This window comes from Emydura macquarii, unplaced genomic scaffold, assembly GCF_026122565.2.
Source record: "Emydura macquarii macquarii isolate MOO-44397 ecotype Brisbane River unplaced genomic scaffold, CSIRO-AGI_Emac_v2 contig_554, whole genome shotgun sequence".
In the NCBI taxonomy this organism is placed as follows: domain Eukaryota; kingdom Metazoa; phylum Chordata; order Testudines; family Chelidae; genus Emydura; species Emydura macquarii.
This window is the reverse complement of record NW_027130691.1, coordinates 10,893,656-10,916,741: the sequence shown is the minus strand read 5'-3', so window position 1 is coordinate 10,916,741 and position 23,086 is coordinate 10,893,656. Positions and strand designations below refer to the sequence as shown.

The following is a 23,086-nucleotide window of genomic DNA, read 5'->3' as shown; positions in this document are numbered from 1 at the left end:
TACACTACAAACTTAAGTCCACCTATGTCAGGCATGTCCACACAATCCTCCTCTGTTGGTTGTGCATGTCCTCATCAGGAGCACTTCCACCTGGGCTCTCAGCTCTGCATGCAGCTACATCATCACGCGCCCACCGTGCTTCCCTCCCACCCCCGCGATTATCAGCTCCCTGCAGGACTGACTCTGCTCCAGGCTCCCCCCTTCCACTGTAACTGAAATTGACAAAACAAAAAAAAGCTAAGGGCGGGGGGGGGGGGGGCCTTGAAGTTGAGTGAAGGGCAGAAGCAGGAAGCCCCTGCAGTACCCATGCTCCTTGCGATGAACCTTGATGCAGCTGTTATAAAATAAACAGCAGGATCTTATTCGGGGGATAAGGCAATATGCCGCGTTTATTATGAATACAAAAAAGAAAAACTTTAAAAAGCAATTGCCTAAAACACATTCTCACTCTCTCACACACACACACACTTCTGCAGGAGGGATATAATTACCAGTCCCTTTTTGCCTGAGCTGAGTCACTGGCCAGGTGATTCAGACACGAGGGTGGAGCCGGGCTCTGTCGGTCGTGACACGATGCTCCTTGGGGTTTGCAGAATGAGCCCAAAGTCCAGGTTTCTTCTCTCCATTTTTATCCTTCCCCATTCAGGTTTATGGATTTTGTCATGTCAGTCTCCTTGTTTGATGTAATCGTCAATTACGTTTGATATCACAAGTGTGACAGCATTCCCATTATTCTTTCATTCCTGTTTCACACTTTGCCTTGGTTTTGTCCTTGGATGTTAACTCCCCTGTTTTCTGGGGTTATCTTGATCTTTGGCCATCTGGGTTGTAAAAATTCTTTAAACAAAAGCATCTTCTCTTCCTTCTGTCCTTGAAGGCTGAGAACCATTACCTCAGCAATTAGTTCCTTGCCGTTTTATCTCTACTGACTCCAAGTGCATTCATTCTTCATTCATACTTACTAAAAATCATTACATCCTTATCCCATTACATTAGTACATTATCTTATACAGTTGCTCAAAATATCACTTGTATGCATTTCAGATTTAAAAAAAAGAACTTTAACTTTTCACCTTTTTTGCAAGTTCAGCATCGAGTAGAATGTTCCAAAGTGCCTAAGTGACTTAGGAGTACATGCGCTGCTAATTTTCAGTGGGTCTTGTGTTCCCAAGTAATTTAGGCCCCTTTGAAAATCTCACCCTTTAATGTCTATAATGGTATTATTCATAAGCTTATTATAGTTGTCTATGCCTAGATTCACTGTAGAAGTTTAGCTAAATCCGTCCTTATTAGACTGTATACACAGTATTCTCCAGTGAAAAATGGGCAGTGCCTGGTACAGTGATGTGATTAAGGGAAAAACAATGAATCAGTGAAAGACGAGTTTAGAATGCACTATTTATAAGGGGGGAAAACGTGACATTTTCTCTTGATTAAAAAATCAATACATTTTCAGTTGTTGAATTTTATATTTGGACCAAAAAGTAAATCCTTTATTTTTTTAAAGTAATCTTAATGAACTAAATTTGAATTGCTGCCTTTCTCTGTCTGCCTATATCAGCTTACTGTGTATGTACAGATTCGCAAAGGGTTTGTGTTTCCTTTTGATTTTTTTGTGCAAACTGGTGGCTATCAGCACCAGTTAATTTTCACCAGTGCTGAAGCAATGATACAAAACTTCCCTCAAATTTTCATTGTAGATGCAGATTTTAGGGCTTGATTCATTTCTGCATTACTCTTGTTTTAATATAGTGTAACTTCACTAATTTTAGTGAAGTTACGTTGCCATAAAAATGGAGTAATGCAGTCATGAATCAGTCCCATAGCAGGTAGATGATGACAACAAGAAGAAAGCAGCAAATTTGGGGGGGAATATAACTGGTTACTATTACTGGAGGAGATGCAACAAATAGTTACAAATTGGCTACTTCAGGGTTGCAGCTGCTGGGTGGAGGTGGCTGTTTCTCTATGATGGTGATCTTGCACTGAAGAGAGTTAGTACCTGGAAGTCATTAAGGAAAGTAGTCTTGGGGACCATTAATTTTGTTCCAAAAACATTGCATCTATAGAAGATGGAAAAAGCATTTTAAGTTAAAAAATAAAACTGGATTTTATAATAGCCACAAGTTTGTGACAGAGTAACAGTTCATTGATACTGGCCTGTTGTGATGAAGCTGGTGTGTGAAAAGTGTGTTTCAGTTCATTCGTGATGGTGGTAAAATTCAGAAAAGCTATGTATTATGCCTGGAGGAAATGGGAGACTAACGGAAGGAAGTATGTGGAAAAAGCTGTATAGCTTCAATGAGGTAGATTCCAAAAAACACACAATAGTTTGCTGTGAGGCTAGGGTTTTTATATCACTTCTGTTTTGTTTCTGTTTGAAAGACATGAGTTTAAGTTTCAAATGTAAGATGAGAGCAGGGAGGACGGAAAGAAGAATGGAAAAACTCGAGTCTGTGAGGACTTAGTACATGGTGGTATTTAACATACATGTCTGTAAATAGCTGGTTTTTATCTTAAGAGGAGAGTTTGTCATATGGGTTTTAATTTTTAGCTCTGCATATGTGGTGGTGTTAATTTAGGATCATACATTTTTAAAAAAAAATGTTACTGAAAATTTTCAGAAATTTCTACTTGAAACATTTAATTACTGTCTCATCAGCCTTGAACCTAGTTCTCCAGAAGAGAGATTTGTTTATGGCCAACTTTATATGCTTTTATAGAAATTACAATTTTCAGTGGTTGAACAAAAACTTATCAAATTAAATGACACAGTGAAAGACCAGTAGCTAGGTTGATTATTTGAAAATTTGATAATGGTGAACAACATCATACTAATTCTGGTAATTTGTATGTTTACTTTCTGTCCTTGTTTTGTTAAATTTGTGTTAGAACTATGCAAGAAATAGTTTTACTTTGAATTCAAATGAAGATTCACACAGGGTACTATAAAATCACAAATAAGTTCTGCCTTCTGTTTTGGGAATATATACAAAAATTGTTGTCCCTTCACTTACAATTAATACAGAGAAAATTAAGTTACATGTGCACCTGGTATAAAACTCATGAGATTGGGGAATTCCTTGTGTTCGCTTCTGATTTGTTTTTACTAAGTCTTCTCCAAACACTCTGTTTGTTTGCTTGTTTTTTAAAAAAAAAACACCTTTATACAATATAACTTTCCAATACACCCCCTCCCATGGCAGCGTCTGAGGGAAATATAAATGTTATACAACAATGGCAATTATGCCGTGCCAGTTACATCTTTCTAAAGACTTCGTTTGGTAAGATTCCTTTATCTTCTAGTTCCTCATTTTCAAGATCATCCACGTCTAGAGCTTGGCGAATTGTTTTTAACTAATGGTATAATTAGGCAGGCCAAAAAAGAATTTGAAGAGCAACTAGCAAAAGACTCAAAAACTAACAGTAACACATTTTTTAAATACATTAGAAACAGGAAGCCTCAAAATAATCAATGTGGCCACTGGCTGATTGAGAAGCTAAAGGAGCATTCAAGGAAGACAAGGCCATTGTGGAGAATCTAAATTAGTTCTTTGCATTGATCTTCACTGCAGAGAATGTGAGGGAGATTCCCACACCTGAGCCATTATTTTTAGGTGACATATCTGAGAAACTGTCCCAGATTGAGGTGTCAGTAGAGGAGGTTTTAGAACAAATTGATAAATTAAACAATAATAATTCAGTAGGACCAGATGGTATTCAACCAAGAGTTCTGAAGAAACTCAAATGTGAAATTTCAGAACTACTAACTGTGATATGTAGCCCATTGCTTAAATCAGCCACAGTGCCAGATGACTGGAGGATAGCTAATGTGACCAGCAATTTTTTAAAAAGGTGCAAGAGGTGATCCTGGCAATTACAGGCTGGTAAACCTAACTTCAGTAACAGGCAAATTGATTGAAACTATCAGACACATAGATGAACACAATTTGTTGGGGGAAGAGTCAGTACTGCTTTTGTAGAGGGAAATCACTCCTCACCAATCTATTAGTTGTCTTTGAGGGGGTCAACAAATATGTGAACTGGGTGATCCAGTGGCTTTGTACTTGGGCTTTCAGAAAGCCTTTGACAAAGGTCCTTCACGAAACGCTCTCTAGCAAAGTAAGCAGTCATGGGATAAGAGAGAAAGTCCTCTCCTGGATCAGTAACTGATTAAAAGACAGGAAAGAAAGGGTAGGAATAGATGGTCAGTTTTCACAGTGGAGAGAGGTGAATAGTGATGTACCTCAGGGATCTGTTCTGTGACCAGTGCTGTTCAAAATACTCATAAAAGATCTGGAAAAAGGGGGTAAACAGCAAGATGGCAAAATTTGCAAAATTATTCAAGATAGGTAAGTCCAAATGAGACTAAAGAGTTACGAAGGGATCTCACACAACTGGGTGACTGGGCAACAAAATAGCAGGTAAAATTTAATGTTGATAAATGAACAATAATGCACATTAGAAAACATCCCAACTACACATACAAAATGATGGGATCTCAAATTAGCTGCTAGCACTCAAAAAAGAGATCTTCAAATGATTGTGGATAGTTCTCTGAAAACATCTGCTCAATGTTTTGCCCCAGCAGTCAAAAAAGCTAACAAAGTTACAAACAATTTAGGAAAGGAATAGATAATAAGATACGGTATGCCGCGTCTTAAATCTTGCATGCGGTTCTAGTCACCCCATCTCAAAAAATATATTAGGAATGGAAAAAGTACAGAGAAGGGCAACAAAAATTAAAGGTAGGGAATATCTTCTATATGAGGAGAGATTAAGAAGACCAGGCCTTTTCATCTTGGAAAAAGACAACTAAGGGGGGGATGTGATAGAGGTCTATAAAATCATCAATGGTGTGGAGAAAGTGAATAAGAAAATGTTGTTTACCCCTTTACATTACACAAGATCACCCAATGAAAGTATTAGGAAGTACATAAGGAAATACTTCTTCACACAGCACATAGTCAACCTGTGGAATTTCTTGCCAAGTGAAGTTCAGAAGTATAACTAGGTTTGAAAAAAGATGGAGAATAGGTCTATCAGTGGCTTTTAGGCAAAATGTTAAAGGATGCAACTTCATGCTCTGGGTGTCCTTAGTCTATGACTGCCAGAAGCTGGGAGTGGATGACGGGATGGATTGCCTGTTCTGTTCATTCCCTCTGAAGCAACTGGCATTGACCACTGTCGGAAGAAAAGATTCGGGGCTAGGTGGACTATTGGTCTGTCCCAGTCTTGGATGTTCTTGTGTTCTTATGTCTTTTGGCCAAAAAAAAACCCAACAATTTTTGGATTCTGAAACCTATTTGTCGAATTCAGCAAAAGGTTTTGACTGAATTTTTCATCAAGAATCAAAACCTTTAATTTCAAAATGTTTCATTTCGAATTGACCAAATGTCAATTTAAAAAAAAAAAAAAGGCCTACAAAGGTGAAAATCACCTGAAGTGGCCAATTTGAAACAAAAAGTTTGAAGGAGAATTTTTTGAATTGAGTGTAAATAGCTTTAATTTTTGGTTCAAAAACTTTTGGGGTGAGGGGCTTGGGTATGTCAGTTCAGATCGAACTGCAATTTTTCCAAATTTTTTGGTTTAGTACCTTGAGCCAAAAAATCCATTATTCACTCAGCCCTATCCACAACGTGATCGTATCAGCAATCTGACATAACAGCTCAAACATTTTCTGCGAAATCATTGTTTTTGTAAATTCATTAACGTTTCCTCAGATGATTGTAAAAGCATTCAGGAAGAAATATGGCAGAGAGCTATCTATAGTTTAAGCTTTTGTTTCTCATTGACTTTATGACTGAGACAAGATTTTTCCATAAATGCAACAAAGATCATGATGCCTCCCTTTTCAGATTTCCTCTATTGTAGACCACAGTAATAGTTGTTAATAAAAACTAAAATCTTCTCTTGCATCTAATTCTAAAGTGTCAGATGGTATTTTTCTAGAAATATGATCAAGTGAGAGTCGTCTTTCTTTGTTTTGATGCTGAGTATCCAAACACTTCTGGAGAAGCCACGTTTATCCGATATTATTTTTCTTTCAGAGGCTATGAAGCTTTAATCTCTGAAGTTTTCTTCTATTAGAGGCAAAAAAATTACTCTACTGCCCTCTTGTATATCTAATTGAATGTTAAACAGGAAAATAGGACTGAATGTCAGCATTATGTAAACATGATCAAATTGATATCAGTGGTGGAAGGAAGCTAAGATACAATAGTGATGAACTCTGCATTAATTATATAATAATAGAGCTTATTACTTGCAGCTCTCAATAACTTCACGGAAAACAAGTATTATCCCCCCATTTTACAGCCAGGAAAACAAAGCCAAAAGGAGCGGGGGGGAGTGAATTGCCCCTGTTCACGTAGCAGATGAGCGGCAAAGTCAGCATAGAACCTAGGTCTCTCATCTCCCTGTCCATTGCTTTATGCACAGGACTAGGCGTTTGGCATGGGGGCAGATGACTGAGGTTTCATGTTCTTTTAAAATGATACGATTTTTAAGGAATTCACTCATCATGCTTTCTCACTAACTTGATCCAGGTAATTGGATCTCCTCCTGGTCACTTGACAATGATCCTGGAGTTAATCAACATATTTAGATGCATAGAAATGCTGAAAGGGGAATGTCTTAATATATTTTGGATGCCCTCAACATAACTTAAAATACATCACAAATAACACCCTAAGTATAGAATAAAATTTTAATATAATCCACTACAAGTAAGCCAGTTAATTTAAAGGTTCAGGCTGCCTATCCCCTCCAACAATATTCCATCTGTACAGTTTCCGTCCTTTAGAAGGCTTGTAGTCAATTTTAGGTTCTAAGGTTCTAAAAAAGATCATTTGGATATCTTCCAAAATGTATACTTACCTATCAGCATGGCTTAGAATAGATCACTAATGATTCTAAAAGTTAATTTCACATTCCTTTAAAAAAGGAACAAAGGAAGAACTCGAGGACTTGAACAAGGAAATCAAGAAAATTGCTAATAAAATACGAGCTAAGTTAAAGGGTAAGTGCAAAAAAACCCTGATTTAAATATTATATAGAGCCTTATATGTATCTGTGATATTAGGAGTGCTCTAATAGTCTCAGAACTTTGGAATTTGCCCCTCAATGTAATAGAGTCAGTATGTGTGTATATACAAATTTGGTTTTCAGAGCCTGTATCATAGTGGGATGTCCCAAACTTTAAGAAAATGTAATAAATTACTACAGAAAATCTTGGAACATGTAATGTTGGAACTCTGATCATTAAAATAAGTTTAACTTATTATATCAAAAATTATCCAGCCATACCCCTTTAGCAGTTGAAAGGAAAGAATTGTAGATTAAATACATTAGAGACAGCAAACATTTTTAATCAACAGTTTTAAAATAGGGGGCCATATCCTCAGATGGTGCAAACTGGCATGGAACTATGCTGAATTACTCCAACTGAGGATCTCTCGCAAAATTCATATTTCTGCTTCTCAGTACTTGTGAAAATCAGGCCACTTATTTAGGCAGCTAATTAAGAATTTAGGGGTCTTAATTGTTCAACATATGTCAACTCAAACATAACAATGTTTATTTCTAATGCTACTAGATTACATTCAGGTCCATCTTTTCTTCAGTAATCAGATTTCTAGATTTATGGATAATATTTAATAAAATTCCTATGTCCAGCAAATAACATTTATTATTATTTAGATTTTAGTGGCAACCCTAATTTGTTCAACCCTTTTCAAGCACAAAAGATGACATAATACTCACTCATCAATAAACAGATACTTTTACAAACTTGTTTTTAATGTGGCTGTTTAAACAGTTATATTCTTAACCTTGCATTCTATGTCATTAATATGTTTAGTTTTTATTATGTGGTGAAACTGTTTTTAAAGAGAAACTATCTTTTTGAGGTGGGGAACAGGAAAACTATATAAAATGATTTATAAAATAGTAATTTTTTGTTACATTATCAAAATTTTTACTGTATGTTGCATTCTTAACACCTTACAGAATGAATTTTTATATTCTTCCTAGCTATTGAACAAAGTTTTGCTCAGGATGGGAATGTTAATCGAACATCAATTGACCTCAGGATACGAAAAACACAGGTATGATCATCAAGTACACATGGGGAAATCTGAGGATTTTAACAATCAACTAAGCTCCAAAATACACACACACATTGTGGCATGAGGAGGGGGAATGGTTGGACTTTGCTGGAACCTACATACTATGTTAAACTTTTTTTTTTTTGCAATTGTGTTTTGTTATAAAATGATGTAGTATATTTTTATTCCTCAAAACTAGCACTCAGTATTGTCCCGGAAGTTTGTGGAGGTCATGACAGAATACAATGAGACCCAGACCCTGTTTCGAGAACGCAGCAAAGGACGGATACAACGACAGTTAGAAATAAGTAAGTGACCTGAATTTTCTCCTGATGTAGATGGCTGAATTAATTTTTTTAATGGTCTTTTTGGGTTTTTTTTATTGACACTTTTTGTCACTTCCTTGGTTTATACAGGATTGAAATAATAACAGCAGTCTTCTAGTTTTATTTTCCTCTATTTCAATCCTTTGTTTATACTTCCAGACAAGGTTTATTCCAATAAAATGGCAGTGTAGTCCTGCATGCTTCTCTAAGTCTTTTTCTTTGGAACTTAACTCTTTAGATAATGAACACAAATAAGCTTCTATTTGTTTGTTTTATGTTATGCATAATATAAATAGCTGGTTAAATTGTAACTGTCTAATATCCTCTGATATGGACGGACTCACTGGCTTTCTGGAGAGCACCTGTTGAGTAGCTGAGCAGCCCTTACAGAGGAGTTTAGGAGAAGCCAAGCCACAAAACAAGGCTTGGGTAGGACTTTGTGGAGTTCTATTTTGAGTTCCTTTTGTAACTAAAGCCAAATCCAAGAATGGGATCAGAAAATTCTGATCCATCACAACTTGTGTGGACTCTGGAGGGAGGCAGAAGAAGCCAGAATCACATGACCAACCAGATATTTGTAGATGACCAAAGGTTCATGGATCAGTCATTGTATCTTTGTGTTATGTGAAATTCTGCTTCCATTAAATCTGATAATATATAGCTCTTTTAAAAAACAGGAGTCTCTTCTGCCTGTTGAATTCATGTTCTAAACAGCACTTCACTTCCTTTCATGATCTGTTCTTACTACCACAAACAGCTTTTGTTACACTTCATCCTGCCTCTTGTATTGAACAATCATAAATGACTACTTCATCCTGCACTGAATCTGTGAAACATTTGAATCCATACTACACAGAATTGAAAATGATTGTCATTTGGTTGCTGCAGTATCCTAAATCTTTTTTTTTTTTTTTTTTTTTTTTAATGAGTTGTCAACAGGCTGCCACTAGTGAATTACTTCATTATAACTTGTTGCTCTCCACTCAATGTTTCATACATATAAACTTCAAGTAAAATATTTGGTTTAAGTGATGAATGAAGAAATAATTAAAGGATGAACCAGCCAACAAATGACAATCATGGCTAAAATGTGATATAACTTGTGTAGTAATAGAAATGAAGATGGTGACAATTGATAGTTTTTAAACCAAATAAATATCCTTTAAGTTTATCCTTTGCTTTTATTTATATGTTTACTTTTAACATTTACAGTCTGAGAAACTTTTTACTTAAATAACCAGAGTAGGTAAATATAACCAAATGATGCCAAATTAAAAGTAGGCCTTGTTTGAGCACCAGCTAAGCAAGGTTGTCTTGGGATCCTCTGTTCCAGTTCTGCATTTCACAGGCTGGTCCTATATTCTCCTCCACCCCTTTAATCTCATCGGAAACAGCTGCAGGAGTAACAGTTTGATTGCACAGGACAAATTTCTATAGAAAACTGTCTTTAAAAACCTCATGTTTCTTGGCTCCCAGTCTTAGCCTTGTAGAGGTACCACAGTAGGGGAATACAATATTATGAAAAATTGCTTTCTTAAAAAATGGTGCTATTTTGACCATGCAACAGTCTAGAATCCTCACCTTGAGGAGGTGGGTTTTTTGCCAGTTTTTTATCCTGTTACCACAGCTGCAGATATTTTCATGCTACAAGAATCTCTCATGCTGTGCTTAATGGCGAAGAAAGAGACCCCCACTGGCATAGGATCCAGAAGCTAATTGTTACTAAAAAAAAAAAAAAAAATGTTACTTTTTGTGGAGTGGAAAATTTTTCAGAGATCTGAATACAGGGTTGCGAGCCATCAACTCCTGAATCCTAATCCTGGATTTCTGACATTCTTCCTGAGGTGGTAACTTAACTTCTCCATAAACATAAATATGAATACTTGGGTTTGTGAGGGTCAACTAGTTAATCCTTATTTAACAAATTTTGTTATTTTTGTGCTTTATGTGGCTATTGTTCATGATGAATTGTCAGGCTTCTAAATATACTAAAATAGCTTCATGTTGAATAGATAAAGTACTATTACTTTATAGCCCTAAAATATATTTTCTTCCTAGCTGGAAAAACCACCACTGATGAGGAACTGGAGGAAATGTTAGAAAGTGGAAATCCTTCTATTTTTACTTCTGACGTACGTAATCACAGCCCACTTTATTGCTGTTGCATGTTTTCTTTCTTCTATTCAGGAATCTCTCAAACACATACTTATTAGTTTATTTCCTATTTTCCTTCTCCAAAGATTATATCGGACTCCCAAATTACTAGACAAGCTCTGAATGAAATTGAGTCACGACACAAAGATATTATGAAACTGGAATCCAGTATACGGGAACTACATGACATGTTTATGGACATGGCTATGTTTGTTGAGACTCAGGTAACTGAACCAATTCAAATACTGTTTTAGTAACTGAAGTGCTTTGCCTATTCTGTGAAAACTGTACAGGACTAGTGACCTACACTAAAATATCAAGCAATCTTGATAATTGCAACAATTTTATAGGTACCATCTTTTGTTTAAATGCTGTAATTACAACCCTGTAAAACTAAAGGCAGAAAGTACTAAAGATTACACATCAGAATTGTTTTTTTAAAAAGGCAAGAAGGCATCATCTAGTCTGAGCTCCATGTCTGATCACATCTGCTAGGGATAATGAATAACTGCCACTGTGGTCCATAAGATATGCAAAAATGTGTCAGATGTTAAAGGATGAGCTTTTTGCAGTATATATTTAAGTACAAGTGTAAAATTATTTTTTTAGTGCTTATAGTATAATTTCTTGATCAGGGCTAGATAATGTGGGTGAATACGCTGACCTAAATTCAAATCTAGATTTAGGCCATAGAGCAAGTATAAATTTGGACTAGTTAAGCCATAAGGGCAGTTAATATCTTGAAAACCAACCAATAGAATTTGTTAGCTATGGCAGAAGACTAAAATGGTGGTGATGGGAGTTTAAATGTTGGGCGAGAAGTGTCTTGGCAGTGGTACAGAAAGAAAGTTGGCATGCTACATATCCAAACTTATGGAGGTATAATTTCCATTAATGTTAATGGCAGTCAAGTCCATAAGTGGTGGGGTGATAGCTGGTGTCCCCATCGCTCAATTTCATACATGTTATCTTGATAAGGAGGTGGGAAGAAAAGATACTTAAGGTTAAAAACAATTAACTCTATTTGCAGTATTTATTTTAAAAAATGAAAAATTATATTCAGTTTGACCTATATAAACTACTTTCTTAGGATTCACTGACTTTTTTTTTTTTTTACAGTGAAAGTAAACTGTTAGATCCACTGTGAAATAATTCAGTGGGTGGTAGTATGAATAATCAGCTTATATTTAGCATATCCCTTTTTTTTGAGGATTTTACATTCTATAGATTTAATATGTTGCCTTGATCCAAAATGAACAAGTGTGAAAACTACTGGCATGTTCTAAACTTGTACAGAAATGAACAAGAGTTATTTGTGCATCATTTTTAATGCTTTGCTATTCACTGCTGCTGATTATGTCTTCTGATGGACAGAAATACAGGTAACAGATCTACTGTAATATTTTCCTGATCTTACATTTCATTCCCAAAGTTCATTCATCATAATTGAGCTAAAATTCATTATGTACTGGCATTCTAAGTAGTTGCTTTGGAGGAATCTTCCTCCTTAAAACCTGTGAATAATTTTGGGTGCGTGTATGTAGGTACCACTAGCCGTCTGTCAAAAGGTAGCATCTTTGCTGTTTCCATGTACTTCTTCAGACACTTTTGAACTCTTTAGTATGCCAGTTCTAGAATAGCTATTAAAGCATACCTTTCTTTTAGGAATATGCTTTAAATGATCAGTGTTTTGTCCCTGCCTTTTCTTACCAGTATTTTTTGTTTTTAGGTTAAAATATTTTTCCTAAGAGACCTTGTTTCCCATCCTTTTTGCCATCACATGTGGATGCAAAAATAAAAACCCATTAATACATAATTCTTTTCCATGTTTAAAATCATTTTGATAATATGTTGTTTACTTAGGTTCATTAAACAGGACTCCAGAAAATTCCAGTATTGGTTTAAAAAAAAATATTTATTTATTTTAAGGGTGAAATGATCAACAACATAGAAAAGAATGTGATGAATGCATCAGATTATATAGAACATGCTAAAGAGGAGACAAAAAAGGCAGTTAAATATCAAAGTAAAGCACGAAGGGTAAGGTTTTTTTCCCTATTTTTGTTAACAACTGAATTAATCTGGCATAATATAAAGGTAGTTTTTATTGTAGTTAATTTCATATGCTGTAACTTTGTTCTTTGAGTACTTGCATGTGTCCATTCCACTGTAGATGTGTGCGTGTCCCATGCACCAGTGCTGGAGAGTTTTCCCTAGCAACCCATTCCCAACTTCCTTCTGCTCCAAAGCAAGAGGTACAAAGGATGGAGCCACCCCTCCCTCAGTTCCTCTTTATCATCCATGTCAGTGATCAGAGCATTTGTGTTCTATGGCAAGTTTACAGTTCTGTCTTGCCAATAAGTATGCACTGTTGGTGAGTTATGACTAGTCTAGCTGGCAGGCAATCTCTGTTTGCCAATAATCTGGTAGAGGGTTTGAGAGAACAGGGTTCTTCAATCCATTGTTGCTGAGGGCTTCCTTGTCTCTCGATCAGCTCTTCAGGCCTCTTTGAGTGTGGTAGATTCTGCAGCTAGGACTATCGTGATGGCACTCACTATGTGTTGTTGCTCCTGGTTGCAGTCCTTGGGGATCCCTGTAGAGGTGCAGCAGTTGAAGATCTTCCCTTCAAGGAATGTGCCTTGTTCTCATCTAAAACAAATGAAACATTGCACATACTCAATGACTTGAGAACAGTTTTGAGGTCCTTGGGTCTCTACAGTTCATCTGCAAAGAGGACAGAATATCCTCAATATCAGCATAGACAACCATATTATTCCTTCCATCCTTCCATCAGGCTGACTAGTCTAAGGGAAGCCAAAGAAGGTCACAGAGAAGAAGGCGGCTGCCCTCAACTTCCCTGGTCTCTTCATCTAGCCATCCCCAGGCCTCAAAGAAATTGGTTTGATTCTTATATCAAGGACAGCAAATTACCAGACCTGGAGCTCACTGATCCTTCCCCTTCCCCAACAGAATATTCCATTTCCTACATGCTTGACAATCCATTATCTTGCACAAGTATGTGTGAAGCATGATGGAATCAGGATAATACCTAGAGTGACCGGATAACAAGTGTGAAAAATCGAGACTGGGTGGGGGGTAATAGGCCCCTATGTAAGAAAAGCCCCGAATATTGGGACTGTCCATATTTGATCTGGTCAACCTAATTATACCCTGAATTTTCTTTCTATCCACCCCACCCCTCCAGTCTCTCTTCAGGGACCCTCTCTCATGAGTCTGTACTAAGGCAAGAAGTTCTTTTGGAAGCCATAGAAGAGGTTCCCCTTCAATATTTTCTAATACCCAAGGCTAGAGGAGGTCTAAGGCCCATCCTAGACCTTTGGAACCTCAACAAATACATCAAGAATATAAAGTTCTGTGTGATGTTTTCTAAATCAGGGAGAGTGGATATGCTGCCTTTGATTTACAAGATGCCTACTTCTATGAGGTGAACCATCCTAGCCATAGGAAGTTCTGAGGTTTTTGGCAGGGGATGATCATTATCAATTCACCATTCAGTCTGTCATGGCAGTGGTGGCGGCCTACTTCCACCAGAGACACGTCCATGTTTATGCTTACCTGAATGACTGGCTGGTTTGGGATTGCTCCATACACCAGGTGCAGGCTGTGGTCCATCAAACTCTATTTAACACTCTGGGCCTGAAACTAAGCAAATAGATGTCAATGTTATTGCCTCTGCAAAGAATAGAGTTCATAGGAGTGGTTCTGGACTCTACTTCAGCCTGAGTATTTCTGCCTCTTTCCAGATTTCAGACTCTGCAGGACTTCTGTGTCCCCCCTCAAGGATCATCCATAGACCACTGTGAGAAATTTCTTCAGACCCTAGGCTGTATCTCAGAGCATTGCGAACAAGGGTCTGATCAGTCTATCACACTCAAAGTTATCTAGACAAGCCATTATGAATTCTGGACAGGATAGTATTGTCTCTGAGCTGGTGGATGAGCCAAGACAATATGTGCAAGGGAGTCCCCCTCTCTCCACTGTTTTCCTTCCATGACTTTGGTAATGGAAACTTCAGCCATGGAGTGGGGAGCAAATCTGGGTGATCTTCAGGATCTGGGTTTGTGGACTATATCATCCTTAAGTTGCAAGTAATATTCCATGTGCATCAGTGTTTCCTGCTTCACATTCAAGGCAAGACTTTTCAGGTGCTCACCAACAGCACCACAGTGGCATTTTATATGAACAAATGGGGGGCACTAGGTCAGACTGCCTGTGCCAAGAGGCAGTCAAGCTATGGAATTTCTGCTTACAGAACTCAGTCACTCTCAGGGCATGTCACCTGACAGAGGTTCAAAATGGCTTGGCAGATCATCTGAGCAGATCCTTCAACTTAGATCACAAATGGTCTCTCAACACAGCTGTTCTATTTTCAGTGTTCTGCATAGAAGGGTTTCCATTTGCCGATCAGTTTGCAACTTGGCAAAACATAAAATGGCCCTGATTCTATTCTATTTCAGGGTTATTCAGAGCCCAGAATTGATATCCAACATTTTCTGTTTTCATGGGACTAGGACCTGCTGTATGTGTATCCATCGATGCCTCTTCTTCTCAGGGTCATCCTGAAGGTCATGGCAGGATGATCCTCACAGCTACAGTCTGTCTGAGGCAACAATGGTATTCCAACTTACACAACCCATCCTCAGACAACCTTTCCCATTACCACTAACCAGAGAGCTTGTCACACAGAACTGTGATTTGGTGCTCCACCAAATCCTCAAGTGCTGCACCTCATGGCATGGTTCACTAGTGATGAATTGCACAAGATGCTTATTGCTCAGTGGTAGTCCAGATTGTTCTCCTTAACAGCAGGAAACCTTCCACAAGAGCAGCTTACCTGAGTAAGTGGAAGTAGTTCTCCATCAGGCAGCCTCCCATAGTACGTCACCTACTCAGACAGTGATTCAATCGATTCTAGACTCCCCCTCACATCTCAGGGAGTCAGACCTAGCCCTCACTTCATTAGGGTGCATCTCGCAGCTATCTCAGCATTTCATCCTTGAATTGATGGTAAGACTGGGTTTACTCACCCTATCACAGCCACCTATCTTGAGATTTGAATTAAGTGTTGTCTGCTCTTATGGACCCTCCTGGTGAACATTTCACATTATGCCCCTTTCACCAAAGGTAGCTTTCTTAGTGGTCATTTATCTCAACTAGGAGGGTGGAGGAACAGAATGCACTGGCCACTGATATATGACTGATATATGACCGTATATGACTGATCAGTCCTATACAGTTTTCTACAAAGACAAGGTTCAGCAATGTTTATTTACAAAGTAGTGGTGATTTTTTTTTTCACCTGAATCAGTCTATGTATATCTGCCAGTTTTCTTCCAAATTGGGAAGACATATGCAGCACATCTTGAAGTACTTAAGAAATGATAATACTCACACAAATGAAGGCAAATGAAGACTACACACCACCAATGTTCATCGAGCTTTGACTTTTTACCTGGACAGGACAAAGCCCTTTTGGGTTTCTTCTCAGTTCTTTTTTCCTATGCAAGCATGTATGATTGGCTGATCTATAGAGACTCTCCGAATGGATCACGATCTGCATTTCAGTGTTACACCATCGAAAGGGGTAGCATCTCCTGAAAAGTTGACAGCTCACTTGACCAGAGTGCATTCCGTCTCAGCAGTCCTGATTATGGACATCACAGCAGGACAGAGGCATTGTCTTTCATTTGCACATTCACCGGACATTATGCACTGTCTTCTGCTTCAAGCAAGGATGCAAATGTAGGAAAAGTGGTTCTGCAGTCCCTCTTCTGATAAGATTCTGAGCCCCACCACCTCAGATAATAGCTTGAGTCACCTACAGTGTAATGGGCAAACACTTGAGTTATAAAGGGTTATTTACCTTTTCATAACTGTTGTTCTTCGAGATGTTACATATGTCTATTACACGATGCACTCTCCTTTCCCAGTGCATTGAAGTCTACTATTGGATTCTACTGTGAAGGAACTGAGGTGGAGGCACAGAAGCAGCTCCTCCTTTTATACCTCTCACTTAGGAGCACGAACAGTTCAGGTATGGATGTGGCTGCCCTTGCTGATATATCTAGGCAAACCCTCCAGCACTGGGTGCATGGGGCATGCACATTCCATGCAGTAATGGACATATGCAGCACATCTCAAAGAACAACAATTAAGAAATGGTAAATAACTTTTTTTAGTTGTATTTCTACACTTTAAGCCTGTGAACATACACAGTAACTCTAAAAAGCTAAGCATTATTTCTTGTATGGGTCAAAATAATTGAATTGGGTTGGAAAATTTATATTCAAATTATCCATGATCTCCACGTCCTTAAAAAGTGAAATCCATTTCTTTAGCAAATCTCCTCTTTCCATCTGTAATACACTCCATTCATTATTACAGGATATAGCTATCTACATTTGTTCTGTATACTCTTTAATATGAATTTGAATATTACTTCTAAAGAATAGACACTTGTGTGAGGGGAATAGATGATGATTCACATACAGTAAAGATTATTGACTTTTTCCATTAAAGAAAATTATTTCTGACTCTATAGAAACTGTACACCCAAAAGAAATGTTTTAAATGTGTCACAGGTAAGTAACTTCTGTGGCACAAAATTATTCAGGAGCTAAATATATTTATAAAGACTTAAGTCTTTCAATTACAGAGGTTCTATCTGGACATGTGGTTATAATAGATATTTAAAATTAATTTGGTTTTTCTGCTAACGTGGTAAATCTGTTTCAGCAAAACTGGTAATTCCATTCATATCACATTAATTTCAAAGATCCACTGGCCATATATTCTCATTGACAGGCACTTCTATAAATGTATGAATCATCATAATTTGATGGGCATCATACGTGGTTCAAAGGAACAAAATGATATGTCATTGGAAGGTTTATTTTTAAAAGCAGCATTTAATTCACTTGCATTGACGTTGACAATATTTCAGTGTTTGAATATGCTTCTTCCCTTAAGCCCCCAAAATGAGCCATTATGAAGTCAGTAATCTACTAAAACAATTGCTTCTTGAACTCTGAACACTGATGGTTTTGCAGTCTAGCATCTGTTGTTGTGCCATTACATTAATGTTCTTTTAAAACTGCAATGGATTTTTGTGAATTACGCACTACAATGTGGGAGAGGGTGGAGGGAAGGGAGACTAAAGCAAGATTTTGCTGTATGTTCCTGGCATATTAAGTAACTTCAGAGCAGGTAAGTCGTATGGAAAGACCATATTCTAGATAGAGACTATATGGAATTGTATTTAGATTAGTTATAGATAAATAGTTTTCTGTTCCAAGAGCAGATTATGCACAGTCTATTTGAGGTGTGCATGTTCTGTGGCCCAGTATCCGCTACATAAAACATAATTTTTTTCAGGATTGGGAACTGTTAATACATTTAAAATGAGATAGATATCAGATATGTGGGCCCAAATGTTTCCTTGTAAATGTTGACCAAAAAACTAATAACTATGACATTTGCAATAAGCACTAGCCTCCCTAGATTAGAGATCCTTTTAAGAAACCAAGTGACAGTCAAAGATGTTAGTCAGGACCATTTCAGGCTTCAAAAATTAAGGCAGTACTAAAAAGGTTGAATTTCTTTTCTAAAGATCAAGAATAAATCTAGGTCTTATTTAACGCTATATTCTGAAACTAATCACCTTGCTTTTCTTTGACAGAAAAAGTGGATAATTGCCATTATATCGCTGGTGTTGGTTGCCATAATTGCTCTAATTGTTGGTTTGTCAGTTGGTATTCGATGATGCTTGGATAATTTCAGCATGCATGTCTCTCTGCCAATGCGGCAGTAAGTAATTAATCTACTAATTTGCTTTATTATTGTTCTTTAGCTTTGACAACTCACCGAGCAAACAAGCTATCTTATGCCAACCCTTAATACATACATAAAGTAATATTGTAATGACCAGGCAGGGGGGATGGACTTGATGAATTAGTAGATCTTGTCAGTCTCTACTTGCTGTGAAAGCCCTAATGTATGTTCACAAGTAGATATATTTTGAATTATGAAAACTAAGATCTAGTGGTAATTTAAGTAATTTACAGGTTTCGATCCCATTATGTAAAATCTTTGAGCGTTTAAAAATCAGTGGGACAGTTATAAATTGTTATAAGCCTGTTAACTCTTACATGGACAGCATACACCAACTGAGAATCTGCCCAATGAGATAAATAATTTTCACTTGGAGTTTAACTTTTATCACATAGTGCGTTTACAGTTATAATGAGCTTTCAAGAGAGACCCAAGTTGCATATGCCACTTTGAAGCCAGAGAGTGTTTTGCAACACAAGTGTTTTAAGATTTCCCAGTTAGAAACCAGATTTGTTTAATCAGATATGCTTTCTAATCAGCTCTCTTATGAGATGGCAATATTTAAAAGTGGGAATCTGCAAAAGATACTAACTCTAAAATGTCAATGCATGTTTAAGTGTTTTTGAGACTTCTCAGTCTTTTGCAATATTAGCTGAGCAAGTTATTGTCATCAATGTAGCAACATCTTATTCAGTCACAAACTATACTGATGATCTGCAAGGATGAAAAGGTCAATGATTCAGAACTTGAAAGGGAAACTCTTTTGTACTTATATTCTTAGATATTCTGTATACTAAAAGAAAGGTCATATTGAGTCAAACCAATAATCCATCTGGTTCGGTATCCTCTCTTCTGACAGAAGCCATTGCCAGATGCTTCAGACAGAATGCACAGGACAGGGCAATTGACTGATCCATCTCTTGTCCAGGCCTGGCTTCTGGCAGTTGAAGATTGAGACAGATATAGCATGGGGTTCTGTCCCTGACCATCTTAGCTAATAGCCATTGATCAACCTATCCTTCATTAATTTATCTATTCTTTTGTGAACCCTGTTGTACTTTTGGCCTACACAACATCCCATGGCTACTTCTATATCTTTAAAACAGGAAAATATTTAAATAATTAGGAGCAGCATTCTTTTTCAAACAGTTCATCAGGAATACAGTTATTTAAACTAACACTTTTTTAACATGGAATGTGTTTTTGTTGTTACTAATACAATAGTTTCTCAGTTTATAACTTAGTATATCCTGTCATTTGCATATTAAACAGTAGAATCAGGAGCACTTAACCTTGCATTAGCTTATGTGGCGCATCTAGTCCAAATGTTGAACCCATTTTGTTCCTGTAATAATTACTTGAGAGCTATTAAATATGTAGTAGTTGTACTGACTTTCTTACTACATTCTAGTCAGCTCAGTATGTCTTCTTAATTAGAATGAACCACAAATAGCCAAATAAAGGAGAACAAAAGCAGCTTTACAAATCTCCAGTTACAACTGCAGACATAAACATGCTTTACCAACTCTCAGCTTCCATATATTGCAAACAGTAACTTACCAACTGCTTTTTATAGATTTTAACTTGAGTATTCTATGTGTTTAATTTCATGGGTGTTAGGCAAATAATTAAAAGTCAAATTAAGACCATTTGAACTGACTTCAGTTACATGTACAATTTGGAAGAGAAATACTGGCAGTAAGCATGTCATTGTATTTTGGTGCTTTTTAAAAAATTTGAACCACGTTAACATTTTCTATCCATATATACTATTTGCTACAGTTATAGAATGTGCATGTACTGTTTAAAAATAGATTTAAAATCTGATATGATACATTAATCTAGATTTTTCTTTTTTTTGCAGAAAATGACATTCATAATTATTTGTGTAACTGTCTTGCTTGTGATCCTTGGAATTATCCTAGCAGCTACATTATCATAGCAAGCACATTCCAAGAGTTTATGAATCTTCAGAGACTCCAAATTGCATCTGCAGTGAAACCAAATACCCTACCTTTTTTTGTAAAAGATGCCTTACACCGTGTTACACATGATGTTCAGTGCTGACCTATCTTAGTGATTGAAAGTTGAAAACACAACGGCATCTAATGTTTATCTGCAAATCAGAATGTATATGGGAAATTGATTGGATTTTCATCAGAAAACACATAGCTCTGTCAGTGTGAAGCCTGTTTTTAATGGTTTTGAACTAAAGTGATTTGGGAATTCCATTTTTTGATATTTCAGTGTTATAAACACAGAATTTAATTAGGGAGTTCTGGCTATTTGGCATAATTGCTAATACAATTCTAATTAAGAATTTTAGTACCACATTTGTGTTCTCTTCTTGTTAGCAAAATAACTGTTGTTTTTAGCACTGTTTTTTAGGAGGTGTAGCCATAATTTTAAATAAAATATTAACTGGTTAGTCATCTTGCTCTATCCAGTTTTTATGGGAAAAAAATTTCCCTCTGCAACTACTGCTGCCTCATTTTATTTTAAAAATCAATTTGTGCTTAAAGATATTATAGAATTGTGTTTTTAATTCAAGGGGGAAATCCAGCTTCCAGAAAGTTTATGAAGCAACCAAATAGAAAAGTGCCTTCTATAGTGACTATAAAAATTAAACTGTTTTTAAAAGCCCTACAAGTAAAGATTATTTAGAAGATTGCACTTAAGCCCATTTCTGCTTGTTGCATTATGTTAGAATTCTTAGATTTTTAAAAAAACACTCGTTATTCTATTGTAAAGTTTTTCTGTTTTCTTTATCAGATTTATTGTGCTTAATTGCTGAAAATGTGTGTCTAATCTATATAATCAAGACAGTGGCTGCAATATTTTCCTGCTATAAAAATGCAATAATGATGCACAGATTAATATTTGAACTTTTCAGGAGGTATTCCAATATAAAATTTGTTGTGCACATGAAACTAAAACTGACAGAGCAATTAGCCTTACAACTTTGGCCAGATTGACATAAGCCACATTTCATCTTTTTCCTTAAAGAGCAAAAATCAAGATTTAATTTTCAGATGTTTGCAAGTGACGGTGAGAAAAGATAGGAGCAAATGGACTTATTTAGTTGTATTATGTTTGGATTTGCTAATAATATACTAATTTGTTATGAAATTTACTTCTGTGAATTTATGTAACAAGTATGAAGGGTTTAGAAATAGTAATATACATCTGTTATGATAGCTGCTTGTAAAGTTTTAAACATTTCAAACTTAACCAAAATAGCTGAATTTAATGTTATAGGTTATTTTTGTTTTTTTATTGTTTTTGTGTAAAATATTTATAATTTGTATCGTATTTTCTCATTTAAGTATGTTCATGTAGATATGTAGATATTTTTACACTTAAAGTGAAATAGAAAAAGAAGAAAGAGTGCTTTCTTAAAACATGCCCTAAAACTCTTCATTTTTCTGTTTTAAGATGGTTACAAATATCATTTTGCTTTAGATAATGTTAAATATTACAAATTTTTAGCACTGCAGTTTACTGACTCATTACACATTAAAATATATTCTTGTTAAAAATGTCTGAAGTAAGTTACACACTAAAAATATAATTAAAAAAAAAAGTCCATCATTGAAATGCTTCCTAATGTTTAGCAAGTTTTACAAAGAGTGTCATCTGTTGAAGGATATTCCTGTTTGATGCTGTCCAAATATATTTGAAATTCTCTTCTGGTAGTATTTTGCAATGGGGAGAGCAGATAGGAACAAATAGGCTTATTTAATTGCATTGTGTTTGGGATTGCTAAATAAGACACTGATTCAGTAGTTTGTCCTAAAAACAGGTGTAAAAGATTATTCATGGACTTTTACAAATGAGTTGTTAAGAAATTTTGTTGAAATCTTCATTTTCATTAATGAAGAAATTTCTTTACCTTTCCTTAAGTTTGGATAGCCATCTGGGACTATGAAAGTGTTTGTGCAAAGTACTGAAACAGTTGGTTGACTTGAAATGCTCAGTTTTTAAGTAAAATGTATTTTTATTTGATAAGTTTTATTACTAAATAACAGAAAAGAAAACTATTTATAGAAAAGTACAGATTATTCTATTTCAGAAAAATATCAGATAGTGCTTGTTGATAAAAGTGGATTATCTAAATCAACTCCAAAAAAAGTGTGTAACTTTTCCTATATTTGTCTGCTCATTTGCAAGAGATTCTCCATTCAGAATTTAAATTGAAAAGGTCATCACTACTTTATACTTTCTGCTCATATACCTGCCCCAGACTTTTGTTTTAAAAAAAAAAAACAAAAAAAACGGAAAAAGAAAAAACAAGTATATTTAAAATTCCACACAGGTGCATGTGCCTATTCCTTGTCACTTCAGGAGCAAAGAACTGGTTTCTAGTAAGAAATATGGAAAATATCCTAATTTCCCATTTGCTAATAAATTTATCTATGCAAGCATTTCACTTGTGACTATTTTTATGTTGGTGAGTTTATTGGAAATGTTTACACAGTCTACTAGGTATACTTAAATGTGGGTGGCATCAAAGCATTTCCACAGTCCCTATAACTGGTATATAGGAATGTGTGAGAGTAAGCCATCGCATCAAGAACTTCCTTACAAAAATTCCCTGAGGTAATACTTCAAATGCTTATACATATGAATAATTTTAGAAGAGGAAAT

The 23,086-nt window shown here is 36.1% G+C and overlaps 1 protein-coding gene across 2 annotated transcripts in view; it reads left to right on the top strand.

Moving 5' to 3' along the window:
• Positions 1–22,863, top strand: part of STX2 (syntaxin 2) — a 35,686-nt gene extending 12,823 nt beyond the window's left edge. The window contains exons 4-11 of one of the 2 annotated variants that reach the window (XM_067539755.1): positions 6,947–7,021; positions 8,035–8,108; positions 8,308–8,416; positions 10,493–10,566; positions 10,675–10,812; positions 12,518–12,628; positions 18,288–18,415; positions 20,304–22,863. In XM_067539755.1, the coding sequence (XP_067395856.1) occupies positions 6,947–7,021; positions 8,035–8,108; positions 8,308–8,416; positions 10,493–10,566; positions 10,675–10,812; positions 12,518–12,628; positions 18,288–18,371 (665 nt within the window). In that variant the 3' untranslated portion in view covers positions 18,372–18,415; positions 20,304–22,863. The remainder of the gene's footprint in view (positions 1–6,946; positions 7,022–8,034; positions 8,109–8,307; positions 8,417–10,492; positions 10,567–10,674; positions 10,813–12,517; positions 12,629–18,287; positions 18,416–20,303) is intronic. The other variant, XM_067539756.1, reaches the window with a different exon arrangement.
• The last annotated feature ends 223 nt before the right edge of the window (positions 22,864–23,086 follow it).